The following is a 24,903-nucleotide window of genomic DNA, read 5'->3' as shown; positions in this document are numbered from 1 at the left end:
ACAGGGGGCAATGAAGCCAATACCATGCATTTTCTCATTTCTGCAAAGTCCTTGCTTAAATTAATCGGCCGCCATTGTCTGCAGTTGAATAGGTTTTCCCACCACAATAAAGCCAAGAAAAGACTACGTCGCGTCCGGTGCGCATTCTTCTTACTGCTTCACCAATGAAATTGAGACAAGCCTTATGCCAAATGTGCAATGGCAAACCGCCATCAGTCTTTAAAGACTGTTTACAATCAACCAATGGCTCATGAAGGCGTGAATGACTCAATCAACCAACAATTGCTGAGCTCAAAATACTAAACAGGACGCCCCTCTGAATATAAATTACAAGAGATGTGCTTGAATCTGCAAAACAGCGAAAGCTGTTGTAAATATACACATTCACAGTATCTTCGAAGGGAAGAAGGTTTATTTAAGCAGCTTATTTTACCCCAGCCTCCTCTCTTCAGCTCCTCTCCTTCTCAACCTCCTAGCAGTTGAATCATTCTATTCCACACAGGAAACTTCTAGATAGAATAAAGAACATTCAACACCAAAGGTTCTACATACTATGTTAAGAATTCCACAGCTCACTCTGACAGATCTAAAGTTATTTTCCCATTCTGCCATCTGTATGGTCAAAATCACTCGACTGCGTCTGAATATTAAAACCAGCAGTGCCATTAATATGCACCGTAGAACTTTCCCTTTTGTCTATGATTATATAAAAGTTATATAGTATAACCATTTTTTGTTGTTGCTAAAACTGAATTTCAAATTGGGAGCGTATAAAACGTGTGAAGATGGGACAGAGGGGGCACCGAGTTCAGAATGGGTGACTTCTGCCAAGTAGCAACAGGAAGATCCAGATACCAAAGCGTTACATTCTTGTTCTCCCAGTGGCCCAGAACGCTGCAGCAGGATTGTTAACCAGGAAGCAGTCCTGGGATTCCATTTCCTGAAACTCGAAATCAGAGATATAGCTTTTCTTCAACACCCAAGTCCCCTTCAAGATCTTTTCTCACCTACAAATGCTTGGAAGGAGTGAAAACGATATCTAAGCGAAACCCAAAGAGTTACACACCAGTGAACTGCCTTAGCTCTTATGTCAAGAGCAGACCTTTAAGTGGGATGAAAAAAATGGAGAGGTCTGTAAAGGGGACGTGGCCTATGTAATTACAGGCATGGCCTAAAGACAAACTAGATTTCTGTGACTCCCAAGCTTTCTGATATTGTATCCAGATGTATAACACAACAACTGACACATGTCATACCAGCAAAGACTACTGGTTTGCCAGTGGTTGTTACCTGTGTAAGATAAATGAACAACAACAACGATTTTGTTGTAAACTTTAGTATTGAAAATGTGTCAATGCTGAAATTGTGAGACTGATTAAACAATACTGAGGCGTGTGGAAGGTTAGTGGTCTTCTGAGTGTCTCGGTCACTCCGGTAATGCTCACTCTGTTAGAAGTGTCACCGTTTTTCTCCCCACATCCCATACATCTGCATGTCTTGCACCTCATCACTTTCCTCTTCACCATTCTTTTCACTTACTCCTGAACGCACTTCCTTGCATCTCCTTTACTTCACCACCCTCAAACACAAAACATACCCACCCACTGTCGCCTTGTCAATACTTTGACGACTGTATACTTCCTTCATACACATTTGCAAAGAATCACAATTGCAACTGGAATACATGACCACTCCTCTGCAGCGAGGCCAAGGATTGGATGACCATGTATTCTGACCCACTGACCAGCACTGTGAGAAACTCACACTGCCTTGATTATCTGAATGTGTTTTACATGGACTGTTCAGAAACCGATCAGTGCTTTTGCCACTAACGTTATGGGCATGAAATGCAGGTCCCAACAGGGATCAGCTTCAATGTCCGTTTTAATTACTACCGTGTCCGAAACTTGCAAAGACCCAGCCCACTTAAAGCTCAGGTCAACAGCCTTCTTCAGGTCACCTGAACAGGCTGCAGCTTCAAATGTGGTAGTCGTCTTACAGTACAGGAACTGCTTTATAATGTCTCACCACCCATGGCCATCTGTGCCTATTTCACCCACCTCAGCCTCACAACAGAAACCTGATACTATGTTGGGTTGACAGCACAGTTGTCTGCTGACCAATTGTTGGCAATTCCATTACAGAATAGAATGGCGTTTGGTTTCACCAAGAGGAATATTCTCTCTCACCTCATGTTCCTTTTTTTGGAGTATGATAACGATTTTTCAGAAGTGTTTCTAGTAAAATATATGGGACTATTTCATATGTGAAAAGTACACTCAATCACCACATTGGTTGGCACATTCAACTGTTTACCTCCTATAGACTTTCCATACAGAAGACACAAACATGTTTTCTATTTTATCCCCAGCATTAGCAAATCCCATAGGGCGGCTTTCAAGTGATAAACAGCAAATGCCAATGTTTAGGTGCATTGGCTCATTAAAGCAAAGACTACTGGACAATGCAGGTTTCATTTAGTCATTATGTTCTACAAATAGATATGCATAAGCGACTAATGAAGCAGAAATAAAAATGGGCATGTCGAGAAGCAGAACTAGAACATTTCATCTTGGTACAATTCAGAAATTGTTTAGCGCAAAGGCATTTTCTTCATTGAAAACTTTAACTGCTAATATTTTCACTGGAAAACGCTATTGGATTTCAATGAAAACTTCACCAATTATTTGCCATTTTTATGATCTTGCATTTTTTTTTTTAAACACCGCAAGACTTAACTGTGACACTCACCCCCACCCTTTAACACCCAAGTACAAAAAGTATCCCTGACCATTTCCAAAACGTTGACCTAGACCTGTCACACTCCCATAAACCTAAAACGGAGCCTTTTCCTTAGTATCACATAACTCCAACCCTGATCAAAACCTTATACAAAATTATTATCCTTCAAATAAACTGATATGCTACCCAGTATTTAACCCTATCCTAAGTCCTCCATTTAATTCAACCCTCAAATGAATTCCAATGATATCCCTGGCCTTAGGGCTATGTTAGCATTGACCACATTCGTCTGATTTTCACTATTAAGACGGAATGTATGTGTAGCACCATGACACTACCATGTTGCTTTTGACTCCTGACTATCTACTGGATCTTTGAGTTAGGAGTGCTCTGTGGTTACAGAAGCAGCAAAGTGTTTTCCTCAGGCCTGCGAGTATGTCGTCTCATCAATCCAGTGAGTGCGGATATGAAAACTTCATAGTTGCCTGGGTGGTAACCATGGGCTGGATGACCAGCTCTGCTGGAGCTTGTCCATACTCATGAATATCCATCATTGTTGTTCGTGGAAGTTGTGCAGGAGGGTGAGCCCTTTGTAGCTTAGCTGGGTGGGCATGAGTCCCCCTCACAGCCTCTGTTACTGTTATCGATATGGACTCTTGCTAACTTAATCTAGTGTGCTCACAATGCTCCGGATAGATTTGGAGCACTCAAGCAGAAATGGAAGGGTTGTATCGGATCCCTTGAAGACACAGAATAGAGAGAGGCCAGGTTGGAGCCCCAGGAAAATTGATATTTTAACCTGCATAAAACGAATTAAATTGAAATACCTGTATGCCGCACAATCTACATCTCGACAGCTATGGCATGCGGGTAGGTTCTCATTCCCTTTCTGCTTCCGCTGCACAGATCCAAATGTTGACTTTTTACATGTCACTTAGATATATCCTAAAATTGCACAATATTGGCTGGCTATTGGAGGAGAGATGACCTGGGTACTAGCAAAATAGATAGAATTAACATCCAAATAGCCCTCTTGGGAATCCTGGGGGCAGTAGAGGTGGACACATTCTGATGGGCACAATAATTGCCAAGAGGGACACTGCAAGAAAATGGAAATACCCATAACCTCCCACAATGATGGAATGGCGAGCAGCAGTGTATTGGTGCGTGAAGCCAGAGGAACCCATTAACATTGCGAGAGGCTGCCCTCGCAAACACAACAAGATCTGGGGATGGTAGTGCGACTACTATGGACTCGCAAATGACTAAGCTGATGCATATTGGCAAAATATATGGGGTAGGGCTTGGCAGCAAAGACACTGTATGTACTGGGTGCTGTACGGTTTTGTTTCCTCATAAAATAAATAAAACCGGTTTATAATAAATATGAAGTCTGCTCAAGTCCAGTTATCCTAGTGAGTGAGCTGGTGGCCACGTTTGCTGAAGAACACATTTTCCCTCATACAAGCAATAATCGAACTGGGCAAGTAATTCAATACTCTCTTATATGATCTGCTAGCTTTGTCTTTGCAACTGTTCATTTGTATAGAGCTTTTATCCTTAAACACAATTTCTACTTGGAGGACCCTGCATAAACTAATATTACTGTAAACTTTTATGTAATGAAACCTATGAAACTATTCTTTGGTAAATTGTTTGTATGCAGTAGTAACTACCCCATATGGGTCTTGATCGCACTAGAGAAAACTGCAAATAAATGTATTTGTAACTTGTTGATATCTGATGTGGATTTAATGACAGATCTGATAACTTGCTTCACCCTGATGTTTCTGTTCTAGAGTTAAGTAGATAAAATGTAGAGACAGAACCAACAACTTTATATGTAACGGAAGGGGTGGGGGGGTCGCAGTTCAAGACCAGGTTGAAATGTATCCCACAAACACCACATGACAATAAAGACTCCTGCAATGAGGCTTTGTTTAAATAATTGAAACCCATATGCAACAAGGTTTCAAAGGGAAGCTGCAAAGTGGTATGAGAGAAAGATTGTACAAACAAACTATGGAAACATAAAACAAAAGAGTGAGACTATGGTAGTGCAATCCTCTGACAAGGGGGGCAATGTAGTCCTTTGGCCAAAGACAATGTATATGACAGAAGCCTATAGGTATCTGAATGATGCAAGCTGTTATGTGAGAATAACGAATATCAAATCGAAAGAAGAGTTTGACCAACATCTTATGATGTGGCGAAATGAGTGCCTGATTAATGGTGATTAATATGTTTTTTTTAAAACAAGATTACCCTAAACGTTCGATATTTTATCTCATCCCTAAAGTCCATAACAACCCTCTGGATGCCTATCATTGCAGCACAGGGAGGTGTGTATGAGAAAGTGTCTAGATGCATTTATTCTTACATGCTTAACTCAATCTTATGGTATCAAGTCTACCCTCCCATATAAAAGACACATCTGACTTTCTGTGGAGGATCTTAGATATAAGCTGGGAGAGGGACTTGCTGCTGTTAACTTTAGACATTACATCACTGTACACCAGCATAAAACATGCTAGCAGCTTGAGGGCCTTTAAATATTTTCTCAGAATGAGACCCATTACATTCTACAAACACAGCTGAATGCTGCTGAAGATGATTGAATACTGTTTAACCAAGAACATTTTCACATTCAATAATGAGATTTATATACAGCTGAGAGGGACAGCTATGGGGAGCAGGTGGCTGGGAGCCTAGAATTGGAAAAGTGGTTTAACCACATTATCATATGGGTATGCTTCATAGACAACGTTTTTTAATATGAAAAGGTAGTCGGATGGCAGCTGATGAGTTTGTGGGAGAGATCAATAAGAAAGATTTGAATTTGGTGGAATTTTTTGAGTTCTGGTCTAAATACACATACAATACGGACTACTATGCTCTCCTGGATGTTGCAATACATTGTCACCTGTGTAGCCCAGAAATGTGTGCACCGTGTTGATGCGCAAATACATAGTGTGTAGTGGAAATCTCGCCTTACACAGCCGGCCGCTGGCTCCACTGCCCACCTTACCCATGTGAAAAGGGGTACAAACCCACAGATGCTAGTGCGCATGAGGGTCGCTGGAATGGGTTACACAAGCGGAGCTGAATCTAGAACTTCCTCAAGCTCTTCTCCCATAAAGGACTTAGAACAACTAGACTCCCAAGATCAGCAACCTCCCCCTGGGTGACAGATTGAATTCTGTACTGGACACTATATAACGCTTTCGTCTCTCATTGGAATCTAAAATTGATAGTGTGGCAGAGGACCTTACACTGCTCCATGCTGACCACAGAAAGCTGTCTGATGGAGTAGCTACTGAGTTAGTGGAAAAACAGCTGCAGGACTATGAGGCCAGAATTCGTCACCTGCAGGACAGGGCAGAGGGCCAAGTTGAAGTGGCATTTGAAGAGTGGTGGCTCAGATAGCTACTACCAGCATCCTCCCCGTCGTCATATTTCACTGTTGAACGGGTGCACCTCATTCCCTCAAGGAAACCTGCGCCGGGCTCGGGACCTTGTCCGTTCATTTTCAAGGTCCTACACTTCCGTGACTGAGACTCAATACTACATGAAACATGGAAGTTGCAGAATGTCAGAGTGGAGAATGCGCTTGTGATGTTTTTCCCGGTTTACACCCTAGGAGTGCAGTGCCAACGTAGCACCTTCTTAGGAGTGAAGCGGCAGCTCTGACAGCTGATTATCCAATACTCCTTGCTGTTCCCTGCGAGACTCCGCATAGTGGCTGGTGGCAAGGCAAGGTTCTTCAATACGCCACAGGACACTTAGGATTGGCTAGAGACCTCAGGACAGTTTTCAGGTCCTCGACCGAGTGGCAGGGGTGGAAAGCAGAGCGCTGTTGGAGGCACACCTGGATCACGCTTTCAGTGTGGAAAAAAACGTCTGCCTACACTGACCACAGTCCCAAACCTGGAGCACACCATCAGGGAGCGGCAGTGGGCTGTCCGGGAAGCATAACGGATATCCAATACCCCTAACGGCTCTGATAAAGACACAACGTCGGCTGGATCGTCCAGAGATGAGGAATCCTCAGTGGCTTGCCCATCAAACACAAATTCACTGATTTTACCAGATATTACACCGCAGATGTCTGATGCTTTTATTTGACATGTAGCTTGTCTCCAACTACTATCTGCTCCTTCCAGTCCGTCTGATTTCCTATGTACATGCATCCTGGAATTGGTATCTTGCGATTATGCTTGGGCTGGGCGGGTTCTGTAGGATCGATTGAGTGTTTACCCAGCCTCCTGAATAGAGGGTATCGGAGGGAGCTAATCTTTTGATTCATGTCTAGACTGTCTCCAGTGGCTTCACATTTGCTTATCAATGCTGGGGGATGTTGCTTTTAAGTGCCTTGTGAGGTTACATGCACTCTTGCCCACATACCTTGGGGGTCCACCTTGTTTGACAAAGTTTGAGTCTTAGTTTGGACAGCCCTTTCCATCTTGTAAGGACCGCTCTTTTGGTATGTTGGCACTCAGTTTTAAGGTAAGGCTCTTTAGGTTCTGCTGCATGTGCTCCTTGCGGACTCTTGCCGTCACCTTCCGAAATAGTCACATTTATGCCTTTGGCCTCTGGTGTCTAACATTCTACCACACAGGCCTAACACTGCAAGTCAATGTATTATCACCTGGAATGTTCGGGGCCTGCGCACCCCCTCCCGCCATTACACAGTATACTCATACCTTAAAAGACAATGCTCAAATCACCTTCCTACAAAAATCACACCTAACCCATTTAGAAGCGTCCAAGCTGCAACATAGATGGAGGGGACAAGTATTTGCCCCAGATTTTTCCTCATATGCTCCTGGCGTGTTGATTTGGATCTGCCCGGGCACTTCTTTCTTAACACAAGAGTTGGTGACAGGTACCGAGGGCAGGTATTCCTCAGGGGAAGACTTGATGGTCGTCACCTCCTACTGAATAACATCTATGCCCCAAATGTTGAGCAGGGCTCCTTCTTGTGGTCACCATCATCAGCGCTCTCCAAGCGGTGGGACCTGCCATGGTGGATAGGTGGGCACTTTAATAGTGTCTTGGACACAGGCTTAGATTGCTCCTTCCCCCCCACTGCACCGCGTGCCGGCCTCTGCTAACGCATCGACATTGGGGGATTGGACGCTGCGGTGGGGATTGATGGACATAAGGAGACATTGCAACCCCATGACAAGGGTTATTCCTTTTACTCTTCCCCCCCATGCACTACATGTCTGTCTAGATAGGATTTTAAGAATGTCCAACCTGCTACTCTCCATCACAAATACTGATTACTTGGGCCAAACCCAATCAGACCATAATCTGCAATACATAACAACTGCTTTGGACACATGACCCTCCCCGGTTCCCACCTGGCGTCTTCAGCCTGCCATGTTGGAGGACTCCCCCTTCCGTGAGTCCCTTATTACTGCCATTACACAATATTTTGAACACAACACAGGTACAGCTGCAAACAGAAAAGATTGTACTTCTGCACTCTCAAAGTTTAAATTTCTATGGTACGGTACGGTACAGGTTACGATAATATCACTTGCATAGTCTGGCAAAGGTACGAGGGCTTCAGTGTGCCCCTGTATCCCGGCGAAACGCTCTCGGAGTGGAATCTTGGTAAATTCGGCATGAACGTTTTGCCGGGATACAGGGGCACACTGCAGCCCTCGTACCTTTGCCAGACTATGCAAGTGATATTATCGTAACCTGTTACAGAGGTTCTCCTCATTTTTCGTTTTTTTGGAGAAGGGGAACCTCTAACTGAACACATTAGATGGTTTCCTGACTTTTCGCCGAAATCTTTAAACCCATACATCTTGGGTTGTTTTCCTAAAATCTGAGCATTGTTATTTCAGATCAAGCCTTGAGGAAGTTACAGAAAGTAACGAAACACGTGTCGGCTGCCATCATCTGCCACCACCAAAGAGGCTCTAAGAACAGGACCTCCACATGCCAACTGTACCTCTGTTGTTCATAATAACCATAAGGACTGTGCTAGCATAAACTACACTACTGTCCTAGACATGATCTTTATTTCTAGTGAAACACGGTGTATTTGGTCACATAACATTAAAACAGATCTTTGTTGAATTTATGCTGCCAGACTAGTGTTTCCTGTGAGTCGTCACATTAAGTACTGGATCTATCTTTTAGGCCGACAGCCCCAAAAAATAGAAATTTAAACTTTGAGAGTGCCGCGGTCAAATCTTTTCTGTTTACAAGTACAATATGGGAGTTCGGCTGAACTTCCGTTAGGTGACATCCTGGGTAGTGGGGTGTTATATTGGTTACCTTGAGGGGCACCAACACTGTCGATTTATTACTGTCAACTATTATCATATTTATTATTCTTAGGATTGATGTGCTACTACTTTGACCACCGTTACCTTGTGCATTTATTGTACAGGTACGGCTGCGTCACCTTGGTGGGGTAGGATACACTAAAGGTAACACTGAGGGGATGCTGCTTGCGTCTGAGATGTGGTATGCGGAAGCAAGTGGAAAAAAATTGTTAGAGGTGGAGCGAACTCTAATAACGCTTGAGACACGTTCTGATGTCTCTTCTTGCACTCCCAAACCAGCGGATGCGAAGAAAATGCATGCAACACTAACCAAACAACTGAGATGCCTGAACTACACGGCACACTCAGCTAGGATACACGTGACAGCTGATTGCTCAGGAACCCTTCTTGCCTGGCTGATCCGATGGGAACAGCCGGTAAAACCTATTACTGCACTGTTATCCTCTGACGGTGTGATGCGCTATACACAACATGAAATACATGAGGAGATGGTTCACTATTTTACAAAGCTATATCAATCAGCACTAGAGGCGTCTGAATCAGACATAGGCTCTTTCTTAGGAAAAATTCCTTTTGCCTCACTGACTCCAGATCAACGCATGGAGTTAGACACCCATTACAACTGCTAAGAACCAAGGCACGATGCATGCTCTAGCTTTTGGGAAGGTGCCGGGCCCGAACGTCTTCCCATCTGAGTTTTATAAGGCGTATGCGGACCTCCTGGCTCCGCAGCTACACCAGATGTATGAGGAAGCATGCCACTCCTCACATCTACTGGACTCCCTCTGTGAGGCTACGCTAGTCACTTTACTGAATTACAAGATTCTGGCTGGAGTGTTAGCAGAGAGACTGGTCCCACTGGTGCCCTACTTGATACATAGGGATCAGAACGGGTTTGTTCGGGTGTGATACACCTCTTTTAACATGCACTGACTCTTCCGCATAATGCGATACGCTTCCAACACTTGTCCCCGAACTGGGTGCTTAGTACGTGATTTGGAAAAAGCGTTTGACATCATTGAGTGGCCATTCCTCTTCAATGTCTTATCGAGATATGGAATTGGACCTCATTTTATCCAACTAGTTAAGCTTCTATACGACAGAACGACCATACGGATCCGGAATGGGAGCTTAGTCTCGAAGCCCATAAAAGTGCGCAGGGGCACCGGACAAGACTGCCCTCTTTCTCCCCTTCTCTTCTCATTGGCCATCAAACCATTCGCCCTATCCATATATGCCACCGCAGGACTCTGGAATATACCATTGGGTGAGGACATGCATGCAATATCCTTATATGCGGATGATTTGTTGTTGTACATCAGAAAAGTCGGATCCATTCTGGATGACATAACTAACATACTTAATCTTTTTGCACACGTCTGGATTACGTGTCAACTGGGGGAAATCATGCCCGTTTCCTTTTGTCCACCATACATCAGATCCAGTACTCATGGTTTGTGATGCCCCAGCTAACTATGTTTCGGTATCTGGGTGTCTGGATTTATCATACTGATCAAGACCTACTGGATGGCAAACTCACTAGAGCATTCACCACTCTGACATCGCAGATAGCATTCTGGAAAACATTTGCTCTTTCGGTAGCAGGAAAGGTGGCGCTTACCAAAATGGTGGTGCTCCCACGGCTCTTGTATCATTTCACTAATTTACCGCTGTACCTACTCCCTCCTTTTTTCTCCCCGTCGAGTATGCTCCGAGATTTAATATGGAACTCATCATGCTGTAGAGTGGCGCTCGTGAAGCTATATTTACAGTCTGCTAAGGGAGGGTTAGCGGTGCCCAATTTAAAACATTACTATCTAGCATCCCAAATACAGTGGGTGGCCCGTTGGGTAGTAGGCTACATTTGTTGGACAAAGAAGAGCATGGCTGTCCTTATACATTAGATACTCTTCTTCACCTGTTATACCCCTGCACCAAGTTGTCCAAGCCTCTTCCTTTGCTATTGCAGGTGACCTACCGTTGTTTTCGTTGCGGTCTACCCCTTACTAAACATATTACGCCATATGCCCCAGCAATTCCATTACTGGGTATGCCTAGACGTACCAGCAGGACGCTGCCGGCTGAACTCACAGCCTGGCATGCGGCGGGCATTCATACCTTAGGTGACCTCTACCGGAATGGTACACTCATGTCCTATGATACCTTTACACAGGAGGAAGGTATGCCACCAGTTATTTCCATGGTCACGCCTCTTGGATAAGCACATTGCAACACCACTGGGGAGAGATTACACATGAGCTACAAACCCATCTTACACTTCAGTACATTCACATCATGGGTGAGGTACGACTTCTTACTCTGTGGTTTGCAGACTGCAACAGAGTTGGCTTCCCTGCGAACCGCTGGGAGACAGATTAGGCTCATCCGTACACACCTGCGGAAGTGAATAGGATACTGACAAGCTGTACATTTGTCCCCCGTAACGTCAGGTTCCGATTAATTCAATACTATATAATGCATAGGGCACATCTTACCCCGGACAAAATGAATTGATACTTTCACAGGCAGGGTGAGAGCTGTCCCTGATGCAGTCATCCTGGTGCTGACATTTTGCATATGCTGTGGTCGTGCCCAAACTGCAATGTTACTGGGAGGGGGTGACGAGACGCCTGTTCGAACACACTGACAGACATCTTTCAGATTCATTGGTAGTCTGCATATTGGGTATATTCACAAGAGACAAGAAACACAGAGCCACTACTCGATTCTTGGACCGTGGCATTGTGGTGACTAAACACCTCATCACAAGATGCTGGAAATCCAGTGAACCACCGTCCCTGCTGGCCTGGTCGCATTCTGTACTCGGAGCTAGAGCAGAAGGAGAGTCTATCCGCAGGGAGTATACTCTGGTTCTGCGCAAATTCCCTATTTCGTCCAGTTGGGACGCGATCTTAGCGGCCCTCCAATCAGCATTGTGTCCTGAAGGGGACGCAGAGGACACTTACGAGGCGTGATTCGCGCATGGGCACGAACATATCCGCAATATCTGTAATGTTCCTAAGTGCACATACTGTGATGTATAGAGTGAGGTAAAATAAAAATGTAATGTAATGTTGGTATTTAACATCTAGCATACTGATAATGCATTGAGTGACAGTGAACCTCTCTTTTGTTTACTCCCTTGTTCCTATCCCTAACTTTACCTTCTTGATTTGAGTTTGTATTAATTTTTATTTCCCCCCAAGCGACATAGCTGCTCAAGGTTATATAATTCATATGTATGTTTGATGTTATTAACATGATATATAGCAGATTATACTGCACTCTTTTACTCCAACTTTTTATGCCGGGTCTTTATGGAGTGTACTTCACCCCCATTGAAGTTGTATACATTCATTAAGTTCTGCACAATGGTGATGAAAGTTTGATCAAAAACGCTGATTTACTCAGATGTTTCTAATGCACAATCATGTGTGGATACCCCGGCATTAATATACTGCTCATTTACCTGCTCTGTTTTATGAAAATCAACTAATAAACAGATCAAACAAAACAAACAAAAAAAGGCGCGGAGCTGTTATAAGCCAAGCTGATGGAACAACACATCACCTGGACCAAGAGAAATCTGTTTTGGTACAAAGTAGATAGGTGTGTCCCGGCTTCGGGACCATGTTCATAAATGACCCCTAAATGACATTCATGCTAAGGGTATCCTACACACTGCAGCACACACTGCAGCATGTCTCTTGCAGGGAAAGACGAAATATAGTCACATCACCCCCATCCTGATGGAGCTCCATTTGCTCTCCTTGACAGCCCGCACCATCTTCAAAACCAACCGCATCCTTTACAAAGCTTGTATAACCAGCCCCCCTGATTATCTTGCTGAAAAGCTCCCCATCTTCGATGATACTCTGAACATCCTCAGCCAGGCCACCATCGGAAGAAAATAAGAAGCATAACAAAGAAAAAGCAAGGCATCAGCCCTGCTCCATCCATGCATCCAGGATCAGGTCCTGGATTAACATCTCTGTGTCCATAAAGACTGCCTCAATGCTTCTCCAATCTAGGAAAGAGCTGAAGAAGCACCTCTTTAAAGAACACTACTTCATATTGCAGTAACAATCCAACCACCAGCTATCTCTCCAATCCCTCATTGACTATATGCGGTCTTTGACTCTAAACAGAGCACCGCTGATTGTTCGGCTAGGTTCACGATAAACAAATAGCATACAAGTATAACAGCCAAAGCCATTAGCCTAGAAGTTATCTTCTTTTAGGACCTAGGTAGCAGATCAATAAGGCATCACTTGGAGTTCATCACACTAGTCCACCTGCTAAGCTCTTCTAAGTTTTTAGTGTTCTTCTCCTGATATCCGACATCGTTCAGGGGTGACCATATCATGTGACAAACCCTGCTTCTAAATCCATGTACCTACATCATAAAATGGCAGAGGTGGGATACATTTTGTGCATTCTTTCTTAATGTGTGACGATTCTATGTAAAATGCTGTGTAATTAAAAATTAATTTTCAGTTACCGTCACTTATGTCCCTATTAATATCTTTAGATCACTTGTGAAATGTAGGACTCCCAAAGTGCTCTTTTCTGCGTTTAGGAGTTTGGTATAACATGACAACTGAATTTCTCACATTTCCAGCTGGAGAATCAAATGTAGCACTTTTTTGTGGGCAGTTCTAAGCTGTCCTTCCCTCTCAGTGAGAGTAGTACTAACTCTGTCTATGCAACAATTTTTAAGAAATTGTCCTGCTGGCAGTTCATAAGTTCATTTCTGCTCTTGAACTGTTATACAGTTCCAGCATCAAATAAAATCCAAAGTGTGTTAACATCCTCCCTTTTCCAAACTTGTAGATTGCATTCTCTCTCATGTTCCGGAATCTGAGGGATGACCAGTAATAATGTTCGGAAAGTACGTGGTTACCTTGGCCAACCTACTGAGGCATCTGCAACAGCAATGCATAGCCATTCCTAGTAGCAGGGACAAACCCACAGTCAACTCTTAAAAGTCAAAAGCAGAAATAATATCCCCTTTCCTGGGGGGTCTACCAGGACATACCCCTTGGTGATGCATATTTAAGAATCATCTCATCACCTATTGCAGGTGTGTGGGCACATAGAGGAGATCACAATCAGGAACTCCAAGTCCAATCTTTGATGTAGGGTAGTCTGAGCTTGTGCAGGATCACCTTACACCCACGCAAGCTCAATTCCCTCTGTCGCTTCACTGCACAATTTTTTATTTTGCCTATCACACGTTGCTTTACCCCTATGATTCTCCAAACGTCACATTATCAGGCACACTCAGTAAAGATCAAATTGGGCAGTGTTATGCCGCGTGTAAAAAAAAACAAAGCTTTGTGGCACTGGTATAATACACTCTGAAAATGCTTTGGTTTTTCAGGGAATTTCAATAAACCCCTCACGCTCGAGACTCCCACTGCCCCAAATGCATTTTGAGGGCAACACAAGAGGTTGTAGAATAAGAATGCCAGTTTATATTATTCTAGTTCTGGTTTACAATCCATCATAGTACAGGATATGTCAAAGATTAGGTGATTATCAGATCTACAATTAAAGCAAAAAATATAAAACATGGACAAAGCAGTGAAGAGAAAAATATTTCTAAATCATGGTTTCTCTCTACTGAGCCATACATGTTAATTACCATGCATGTAGTATACACCAATTAGTACTTTATAAGTTAAACCAATTTCCTACCTTTATTTTTCCCTTGACAAAATTTGCAATGTCTTCCGTATTATCGAAGACTGACAGTGATTGGAGTAGGTTCTCTTCCAGCCATTCCCAGTGCTGATCGATTTCCTCCACAGTGGCACCTAGAAAAGCAGATTTCACAAATATATAATATACCTGCTGCAATGAAATAGACCAATGACCTATCACCCTACGTTTTTATAATATTTAAATTCCATTCTATCCCCTGCCGTCTCGTGGCAGGACCTAAAACCACTTTTATCAGCAAAGCGTTAGGCACTGACAAGGTAATCGCATTTTATTATTTTAGCTTTTATTTATTAAATGGTCTTAAGGGGGCTTGTTACCACAGCTTTTGATATTTTACTATTACTCAACTGTGGGGTCCCCATGCATGGGTAGGGTTCCTAAACATGGAAAAAACTGCAGCGGACAAAGGCATAAGACTGTGGAGGGGGAGGGAGGGTGGATGCCGTGCGGGTGTTTTGTTTTGTACAGTCTCTGCCTACCAAGAGGTCCAGTGAAAGTCCCAATAATACAACTGAAGATGCCACAGGAGTATCCCCTTGTTATAAGGCACGCGTGTGGTGGTTCTGTTAAACCCTACAAACGTTTGTCCGAAGTGGTTTGGAAACCATTGCTAGGTTATGGAGAAATTTTATTCATGAAAACTGACATACAACGAAGATGACGTTTATGAACATCATTAAGCAAAACAAACAAAGATACAGAAGGGCATCCAGCAAGTAAAAATTGCAGGAGACACCTTAAGCAGACAACGTTGAAGACCTGATTATTTTTCAAAGTAGAACATTTTTGTTGTTCGCATTTGATGCATATTGCAGCGCTGTATGATGAAACTGGCATAGGAACTATGCAACTGTTTAATTATGGTATCCTTCCTCACCACCTCCAGCCACCATGGAAAAGCACACCAAAATGAGACCCCACTGATTTATTTAGGCAAAACGGTACCTATTGTATGTCATCGCAGATCAGCACCCAATAGTGAACACTGGGCATGTTGATATACTTTATCAAAATTGACACTCTTCAACGTTGAACCTAAATGCTGGCATGACTCCAGTCACTCACCCACCTCAGCTATGCGTGTACTTGACAGGAGCTCTACTCCGACGTACAAGGCTGGTATTTGTAAAAGAGTGGCAGACAATCACACTGTGCAAGGGCTTTTGTGACTACAGGTGGAAAGAGGTAACTCAGGCCATGCAGCTAGGGCACGGCCAACTACCCAATTTTGCCCGCGCCCCCCCCCCCCCCCCCACAACTCTACATGAAGTTCATCTCCTCTTGTTTCTATTTCCCCCATTAGAATCAGTGTTGTGATAAATCCACAGCTCTCAGGGTGAAGAATTTTTTAGAATTGAAAACTAATTAGCATGACATCACAGGAAGTGACATCACCTAACCTTTGACATCAAGATTACACCAGTGACATAATAAATACCATTTACAAAAATGTAAAATTATTAAAATAGAACACATTCCTCGCTAAAGTTGACCAATGCCATAAACAAGTAGTCAATCAGCCCTCGCATGCGCCCAAAGCAGTTGTTCCCAACTAATGAACTGGTCTGCAGGAGGACCCCCCGTGCACTGGGATAGGTTTGTGAAGCCTCTTTAGCTTCAAAGAACTCCTCTACACAGAGTAGGGCTCTGAACAGATCCAAATTAAGGGTTCAAGTAATAAGTCTTCTCACCATGTGTGACAATTGGCCTACCATGAGTGAGACCATAAGCTGACATTTAAATCTGCGAGACTCACTCGCAATGAGTGAGATTCGAGGTCTTCGAAAATCCATAAAATGCGCATTATGCAGTTTTAGTTTGAGAACCTGTTCATTTTGTTTAAATATTGCTGTAGTGTTTAAAATATATAAACTACATGTAGGCCTTCGCAATTACGACAACATTCAAAAAACCCTTCAACTGAACCATTGCTGTACTCCATGATGATCGTTTTCTGTTCTTGCGTGGGTGGAATGGGAGACATGTTGGGTGTGTGGGAGGTGTGTTGAGTATTTACCTGTGTGTCATGAACTGCTGCTGTCCAGACTGCACCTCACCTCTGTGTGTAAGGAATAGGGGAAGAAAGTACTGCTGATGCTCCGGGCTGTGCTTGGTGCATGTGTGAGAGGTAAGCTTACTTGGATAAAGTCTAGAATGAGCCAATTCTCTGCCAGAAACACATACTCACCGCTTCTGCCTGATGCACCTTGTGGCCTGCACCAGAACCGTGCACACAGCGATGCTCTGTTGTGCATGCGAAGGAACGCAGCACCGGGCTGTCTTAACAGCATTATAGGTTACCGGGCAAAGCAGTGCACTGGGCCCTGCCTACACAACCACTCAGAGGAATAAAAATGTTTAATGGAAAATTAGTTTTAAATTATGGTCTGCAGGGGGCCCCTATGCTCATGCCCCCCCCCCCCCCATCTCCCTCCACTCCCCCGGGCAACTGCCCAGTGTGCCCATGCGTTAAGACGGCACTTGCTGTGCGGTACTCGATGAGTGAGTCTAGTGGAAACCATGCATTACTACAGGTTATAATGTGTGTATTTAGGAAGGCTTGTAAAAATCTTCCTACTCTAAAAATGTTAAAATGATTGGCTTCGTCAGTGCTTGTTCGGAATGCCACAGATGACTGCAACGACAGGAATGCTCAGTACAATTCTCTGATCAGTCCTTTGCGCTATTGACATAACTTAAATCTACATTGTATGCATTCCTTATTTTTGTTTCAAAATACATTCATAAAGTAAATTAAATTATTTCTCTATCCCTACTACTCAGGGAGTCTGAGACCGCTTAGAAAACTAAATATTCACAGATTATTAGCGTGTATATAAATAAAGATACAAAATGTTAAATGTTTAAACATTATGCAAATATGAATGAGTTTTAAAACTGAAGGATACAAATTCGGTTAAACTCTGAATGATTTGTGGGAGCAGTGCAAACGAGTGTATGTATATATATATATGTATGTATATATATATATATATATATATATATATATATATATATATATATATATACATACACATACATACAAATCAATATAGTGTTTTTTATATTTGTTGTTGAATTACATAAAATGTTTCGTCATTTGTGACTGTGTTTCATGAATGCTTGTTTCAGTATTTGTATGTTTTGCAGTTCAAAGGATCATAATTGCTTAGGCCCGGATCCCCAGTTTGCAACAATGACTAATGATTAAGTGAGGGTCCGCAGAAATCAAAAGGTTCATAACCATTGCTCTAAGACACTAAAGCACAAACATTTCGGAATGTTACGCTGAACAAGTTATGCCCAGGGATATTTTCATACTGAGTTCCTGGCTAGGGTGTCGTCTGTTTTCAGCACTGTCTGGGTTTTACTTTTATGCGCTTCACTGTTGAGTGTGCTACGGGTAAGGATGTAAGCATTTCCTCGAATATTATATAACCTTACTGTGCTAGTAACAGTAGTCTGATAAGAAGGGCTCTCTGATGTCAGATTACAGCAATCAGTGAGCAGGTTTTATTATGCAGTCGGACTAAGGCTGTAAAACCATAAAGTGAGGACACGTTATAAGGATTGTCAGACATAACAACAAGCATTTGCAATGCAATAGGTCTCGCTTTTGCGAGAGTTTGAGCTATTGGCATTGTAAAAGAGAATGCTTTTTATTTATGCGTTGTTTTTAAAACAGATAAAAAGGCATTGTCATTTACATTGCCAGTAACAAACTCTTGCAAATGCGAAACCTATTGAATGGTAAATGCGTGCTATAAAATGTATTTTAAAAGCGTTAGGAGCGAGCGTGTCTTCCAGGCAGGACAAAGCTCATTGAGAAAATAGTGCTCGGAGGCTGTAATTAAAGCCTACCGAATAACAACACTCGTAACAGGGAGTGTTGCCATGGGAGGTTACAAAATGAGACAAGGTGGTAATAAGGAGGGACTACTAAGCCTTTTGACAAATGAATCTCCACAGTTTACAGTGGACAATGACACGTGCCAATGAAAAATGTGGGCGGAGAGTGGGCGGAGCTTCAAGTCCCTACCTCATAACAGCATGCCTTGCAGAGCAGCACATGCCCTGCCCATGCTCGACCTAAAAAGGCCCCAAACTGTAAGAGATCAAAGGGAAGCACTTGTCTACAGAACTGAAGATGAACTAGCAGGATGTCCAAGATTCCTGCGGGAAGGTTGCATGCAGTTTTCTCTCTGACTGACCCTCGTGTAGCTAGTAATCTGATAACTTTTTAAGGTTAGATGGGTTAAATCCAAGAAATAGTAAATTACAAAGAGGGTTTTGTGGGATTGCTTCTCGCCTAACATTCAGAATGTATGTCTGGCTTCATTTGGAAGCCTGTGTACAAAAGAACAGATTCAAAACCTAGTTGCTCACAGCTCTGTTAAGCAGTCGAAAACAAGTGTTATTCTTACTGCTCTTAAAGACAGAGCAGACAAAAAACAGGTTTTGAGGCCAATACTTGGGTGGAGACTAATCTGCCCACACTCCAGGCTCTTTAGAGAACCCGAAGGAGAGGCTGGAAGGGCTGATGATGATCCACGATCTCTCCTGCCTTCCTCCACATCCATCAGATCTCTGCAGACCCAAGGAAGGTGGGCGATGACTTGGTGTCACCAGCTTTAGCCTCACGAGCCGGTCGCAGGTCTTTGCATATGCGAGGCAGGTGACAAAATGTTCACCATACTGAGAGTGGCTCAGTCGGAGCCGCTGCCATTCCAGCTCTTGAATCCTGACCTCTCAATGAGAGGAGAGAACATCACTAAGGGTGGGAGAGCAAGGAGGTGCACAGAAGCCTGTGGGGAGGGTACCTTAAAACACAGAGGGGAAAAAAGGAGGACCGGCTGGAGAGTGGTGGGAGAGGGTGGCAGGATGCAAGGCATATTTGTAATTATTTTGAGGGCGCACAGGATGGTGTGCAGCTAATTTCTGGAAGGAAACCAAACAGGTCAAATGCAAGAGGGGAGGACGGCAACATTCAAGAGTATAAAATGAGAGTGTGAGGAAGGCAGAAGAGGGTCCAGAAGACCATGGTGTCAATGGCTTGTCCCCGTCTCCTCTCCAACTTCACCAGAAGGAAATGGGATCAGCTTAGATGGGGATGGCAATATAAAGCATATATATCATTATTTATCATTATACCTGGAGAGATGTTCGCAATAGGGAGTTTTCCATGCTGCAGGTCTAAGTGAAATTATGCATTACTTGAATTTTGTACTTCTCTATGACAGTCAATTGGGATCCCTTGGTGAAATACAAACACCTTACTGACAACTTCCAATATATAATTCTATATAATTTTGTCTCACTCCTAAGAAGGGAAAAGTTGTAATTTTTGAAGATGTTATATTGACTAAATAGTATTTAGTGTTAAAGAGAGACAATTCCAACAGTACAATTTATAGTGATTTCAACATGCATCAGGGATAGAGGGACAGGAAAGTGGTTTATGGGCAGTTCAATTTCAATTTCAAAGCTTTATTTCGACTTATATTGTCATAAAAGCAACATACATTACCAATAACATGTACAGATACACAATCCAAATTCCAAGTAATACATACGAAGGTCAAACCACAATGAATTATATCCCAGCTATGCTAAAAACAAAACATACATTATAAATTAATTAAAAAGCCAGATAATATTTTAAAACAATTCCCAAATGCATATTAAAAATGGGGAATAGATAAAGTTCATGGTGTCTAACCAGGCCAGGTAATGGTATAACCAGCCTGTGTGTGTTACAACTTGCAACCTATCTGATTCCTTATAAGGTACACGTTAAATAGGAATCTACTTATACTAAACACTATAGGTTGCAAAGTATTTGACTTAAATGTGCGTTCTGCCTCTTTAAAGAGCCTGAACCCCATATTTTTACATAAGGGTTTAATCCATCGGTCCCTTGGTTTTTTATAAGCTGGGCAGAAAAACAGTAGATGGGCGTCATCTTCTTTTGCTTTTTGGGAACAAAGAGTGCACAATCCTCTAGCATCATTGCCCCTCCAGCTACTAGTATTTACAGAAGTCTGCAGGACCCCATATCTAAATTGTAAATATAATGTTTTTGCTAGGGGGGGTCTTATCTCGTCCATAAATTGTTCGAGTGCAGGAGTATCCTTAATAATCAAAAATCTCTGCGTCAATGGACCTAATAAGGAACTGGAGAATACTTCATCCTTAATATATGTCCAAAAAGCAGATTTCAAAAGTTTTTTAGAAGATGGTGACATATTCTGGGGTTCTTCCCAAAAATGGGAGAACCCTAGCCTTATAAACCACTGGGAAATATGTTTTAACCATGTAATATTTTTGTACTCATCAATTCTAATTATTTCCATCAGTCCATTCTTATAGTCACTCAGCTCAGGGGTTGTCCATAATCTAACCCAGTAAAGTAATGGCCTTAGTGTGGCTTGATGATCAGTCCTTTTAAGGTTGATATCCATAAACACTGGAATTATCGGGGTTCTTGTTGGTATTTTAAGCAACCTGCGTATGAAGAGATTTTCTTCCTTCTTAAAAGTATTGTTGCAGGAATGGCCCCATACCTCAGCGCCATATAATGCCGCCGATTGAGCCTTTGCTTTAAATAATTCTAGTGCCGGCGTAATCGCTTTAGATTGACTACTGCCGTGCACCTTCAGAATAGGCAATAAATTTTGTTTCAAAGTTAATTTACTTTTTTCCAACTGTCCCTTCCAAAAAGGCATGCTATCCAGCGTAATGCCCAGATAATTAAAGCTCTCCACATACTCCAATTTTTGATTATTTAAGGCCAGATTCTTTCTAAAAGATTTCTGAGGGTTTATGGACATATATTTTGTTTTGGATGAGTTTATTTCTAACCCCTTCTCCACACAGTAATTATTAAAAGTATTTACTAGGTTTTGTAGACCCTGTGGGGTTTGTGAGATGAGGATTGTATCATCAGCAAAAAGTAATGCGGTGATCGCCTCATCTCCTAATTTCGGGGAGTCATGTTTGCAATCTCTTAAGTAGGTGGGTATATCGTTAAGTTCATAAGCTGACACCGCTAAGTGCATAAGCATGGTCTTTCAGATGCACCATACATATACAAAAAATTGTCAGATACTGCAGATGTGCTAAACCGGCTAGGGGACAGATTTGTTTTTATTTGATGCAATGTGTAGTTAGTGAAATGAAGACGACGTACATAGGTAGTACTCAGGGGAAGCTAAATGAAGGCCTATAGTGACCCTCTTGAGGGAATACAATTTGCTTACTTTTTATGGTTTCTTGAAATAAACCATAGGATTCCAAGTGGGCAATCGTATTTCTGTGCATTACAAAGATACAGTATGTGTGCACTTTACCCTTGTCTAACTGTGTGAGGTGAAGGCACTTAGGAGAACGAGTTACTGGTTACATTTGGCACACACTCTGCTTAGAAACTGTGAACATAAGAATTTTCTATGGTGATAAGTTTCCCTCCCACCAAAAAATAAGGGCGCCTATCCCCACATCTGTAAGAGCTGGCATATAGAGCTCAAGGTGGGCTATTCATTTTGGTACTGCACAATCATGAACACAGAACTAGTAGTTCATAACTTTCCTTTCTGAAATGCTAGCCAAAAAAACAAGCATTAAAAATGTGTTAGCATTTTTCAATGTACATAATATGTATATTTATGCATGTATTTAGAGGTTTCGTTATTTAGATATGCAGATGTATTGTATGTGAATATATGTGTTTATGTGTGCATATTTTCATGGTTTTACATTTATTTTCTATATGTGCCCCTGTTGTGGTTAACCCACTGACAGCGCAGTAGCGGTGAGGCGCAGTCGGTACATGCCCACAGGGGCCTCTGAAAGGACATTAGGGCTGGGACAGAGTCCACCGAATGCCAGGCACAGCCTGGCATCTTGAGGGGGGCTAGGAAAGCATGCCAGCTCCAGGGGACATTCTTTGCGAGGCCCATCTCGGCTGACTTATGAGGGACAGGGTCAAGCCCACTGTATAGTAGTGCAGCCGCAGTGTCATGTAGCGCCTCATTCCACCCAGAAGTGACTTGGCGGACCAGTTGCATGCTACCAGGAAGGTTGTGGAGGCGGGAAACCCCACTCAGCAGCTCGCACGGGGGTGGAGGGACAAATCCGGGGCTTCACAGGCTGGCAAGCTCTGTCCTGGTAAACTGTCGACTAGTTCTTAACAGGCTTCTCCGGTCTGCAAACCAATGTTAACAAATGACACAGTCGAGGAACCCCATGTCTGAGACGAAGGGTGTGGACCTAGGGCTGACAAATGAGTGAGGAGAAACAGACATTATGAAAATGAGGGATGAAAGAGACAGAGTAGGAAAAGAAAGGAAGTGGGGGTGAACAAAGTACAGACGGACAGGACGGGGTTGCAGATGCCGAGATGGGGCTCGGGAGCATAGGGTGTGGCGTAACAGGACAGTGGGGATGGCGGGCTTTCCGGGGCGGGGGGGAGGCTTAGCCTCGGAGCTGCCGTCTTTGGAGGGGGTGGGGTTTGGTTTGGGTCTCGGCGTGGTTTATCGTCCTGGGGATCCTGGGTAGGGTGATTGGTCTCATCGGGGGCTCATGTGGAAGGGGGCAAGGGGGGGGACACCGTGTTTAGGCAGCCTGGGGAGGAGGCAGCAAGGAGTTTCATTGTTGAGTTAGGGGGAGCGCTGGGAGGGCCGCATTTCTGCTGTTTTGGCCGCGGGAGGTTCGTGGTCAGGATGGAGGAGACGGATTGGGGGTTGGGACGAAGGCGCGCCAGGGGGTGCGGTGGGGGGGGCAGTAAGTTGGACAGCTGGGGAGGAGGTAGCAAGGGGTGTGGTGGCAAGATGAATGGGGGCGGGCGAGGCCGTAGCCAGAGGGGACCGTTGCGGGGGTAGTCATCATGCCTTTCATCCTTCAGAGGCCGGTTGGGTACAGTGTCTGCAGGTGCTCTGGAGACATGGCAGGCGCTGTCTGGGAGGGGTGAAGGGGGTATTGCAAGGGAGGATGCGGGGAGGCCGAGGGTGATGGGTGCAGGTGGTGCCGAGCAGATGGTCACCTTCAGAGGTGGCATTGATGGAGTGACCTGGGTGCGCCGGGCAGAGGGCGTGCGGTTTCACGGGCGGAGGGGAGCGGCAGCACCCGAGGCTAGGCCCATGGCCACCTGACGGACCTTGCAGCGGAGCGCATGGAGGATGGGGTACGGTTTGGTCGTCATGCAGTGTTGGAGGTTTTGCCGGGCTCGATCGGCTAGCGGGGGCTGGTTGTGGAGAGTTGGGAGGGAAGCGGAGGTTTCAGCCAGCGGGTTTGGGGCTCCAATTTGGATGAGTGAGGGAGGTGGGGAGGGTAGCATGGCTCGGGAGCAGGGGGGGGGGGGGCCTGTAAGGGGAATTGTGTCCCGGACGGCGGGAGGTTCAATGGCGGTATAGGAATGCTGGCAGGGGGGGTGTCAGGAGCACGTAGGGGTGGAAGCAGGTAACGGTGTGCGGGGTCTCAAGGGAGGGGACGAGCCTTCGGGGCTAGGCTGGTTAATCAAAATAGCAAACACATACACACTGACTAGGGTTTGAAGGTGGCAAAAGCATGCCAGGGGCACCACTTTACGTAGCTGAGGTAGCGGTAGCAAAGGGTCTGATTACAGGGTAAAGGAGGGAGGGGACTGGGTTGGGGGGTGGGGGATGAGGTCGTCTAGGAGAAGGAATGTCTCAGATAAAGATATCAGGGCGGGCGAGTGATGACTAGTTGGGCGGTTTGGCAAAGCTGGGCTGTGTGGGGGCAGGGCCAGGACCACCAGGCACTACAGGGGGCGCCACCCAGGACGAAAGGTTTTGGCGCCATTCGGAAATAGCCTGATTCCTTGAATGTTGAAGGATGGAACGCAAGTGTAATAAGGTTCCCCACGGCACCATCAGAAGTTGACGGGTGCACCACACACCTCATGGGAACCGGGGACGGTTGGCCGCTACGGTAACTAACCAGAGGCTTTAATTATCGCCTAATTGTATCAACGTATGCGGACGACACGCTTATCTATGTCAGGGAGCCCGAGACCCACCTTTCTTCGGTGTTAAGGGAGGTGGTCCTCTTCGGTTCTCTTTCAGGCATAGGGGTCAACTGGAACAAGTCCATCATGTTCCCTCTTATT

At 44.1% G+C, this 24,903-nt stretch overlaps 1 protein-coding gene across 2 annotated transcripts in view; it reads right to left on the bottom strand.

Annotated features, from left to right (window-relative positions):
* The window catches only part of TBC1D8 (TBC1 domain family member 8), a 415,888-nt gene that overhangs the window by 219,236 nt on the left and 171,749 nt on the right, over nt 1-24,903 (bottom strand). For both annotated transcript variants that reach the window (XM_085622761.1, XM_085622760.1), the window contains exon 3: nt 14,751-14,869. In XM_085622761.1, coding sequence (XP_085478887.1) covers nt 14,751-14,869 — 119 coding nt within the window. The remainder of the gene's footprint in view (nt 1-14,750; nt 14,870-24,903) is intronic.

The sequence above is a fragment of the Triturus cristatus genome, chromosome 8 (assembly GCF_964204655.1).
Source record: "Triturus cristatus chromosome 8, aTriCri1.1, whole genome shotgun sequence".
Lineage (NCBI taxonomy): Eukaryota > Metazoa > Chordata > Amphibia > Caudata > Salamandridae > Triturus > Triturus cristatus.
Note: the sequence above shows the minus strand (reverse complement) of the source record. Positions and strands in the feature narration are given on the sequence as shown.